This window comes from Fukomys damarensis, unplaced genomic scaffold (assembly GCF_012274545.1).
Source record: "Fukomys damarensis isolate Sample0158 unplaced genomic scaffold, DMR_v1.0_HiC HiC_scaffold_16, whole genome shotgun sequence".
Lineage (NCBI taxonomy): Eukaryota > Metazoa > Chordata > Mammalia > Rodentia > Bathyergidae > Fukomys > Fukomys damarensis.
This window is the reverse complement of record NW_022900928.1, coordinates 132,588,476-132,588,816: the sequence shown is the minus strand read 5'-3', so window position 1 is coordinate 132,588,816 and position 341 is coordinate 132,588,476. Positions and strand designations below refer to the sequence as shown.

The window sequence follows — 341 nt, the reverse complement described above, 5'->3', positions numbered from 1 at the left end:
ACCCGACGCCAGCCCGGGGGGCCCTGCACAAGGCCCGCCTGGGGGGGGTCACAGGGCCTGAGTCCTCCTGCTGTTGCAGCACCGCGCCGACCCGGACCTGCCTGGAGTCCCTGCACTGGTGCGGGACCGCAGCCTCGCTCTGGTAAGGAGGCGGTGCCAGGCCAGAGACCCGGGGTGGGTGGGGACCCCAACACTGGACCAGGCGGGGACGATAGCGGGGACCCAGACTCTGGACCCGACGGGGACCAGGGTGGGGACCTCGACTCTAGACCCGGCGCGCTCTTGGCGGCAGGTTCCGTCTGGCATGCTGGACCCGGCCTGGGACCCGGCTGGGCGGAGAC

The 341-nt window shown here is 73.0% G+C and overlaps 1 protein-coding gene across 1 annotated transcript in view; it reads left to right on the top strand.

Annotated features, from left to right (window-relative positions):
* Asb18 (ankyrin repeat and SOCS box containing 18) overlaps window positions 1-341 on the top strand; it is a 37,421-nt gene that overhangs the window by 3,074 nt on the left and 34,006 nt on the right. Inside the window, 1 exon segment of the mRNA XM_033763992.1 lies at window positions 80-142. Within this exon segment, the coding sequence (XP_033619883.1) occupies window positions 80-142 (63 nt within the window).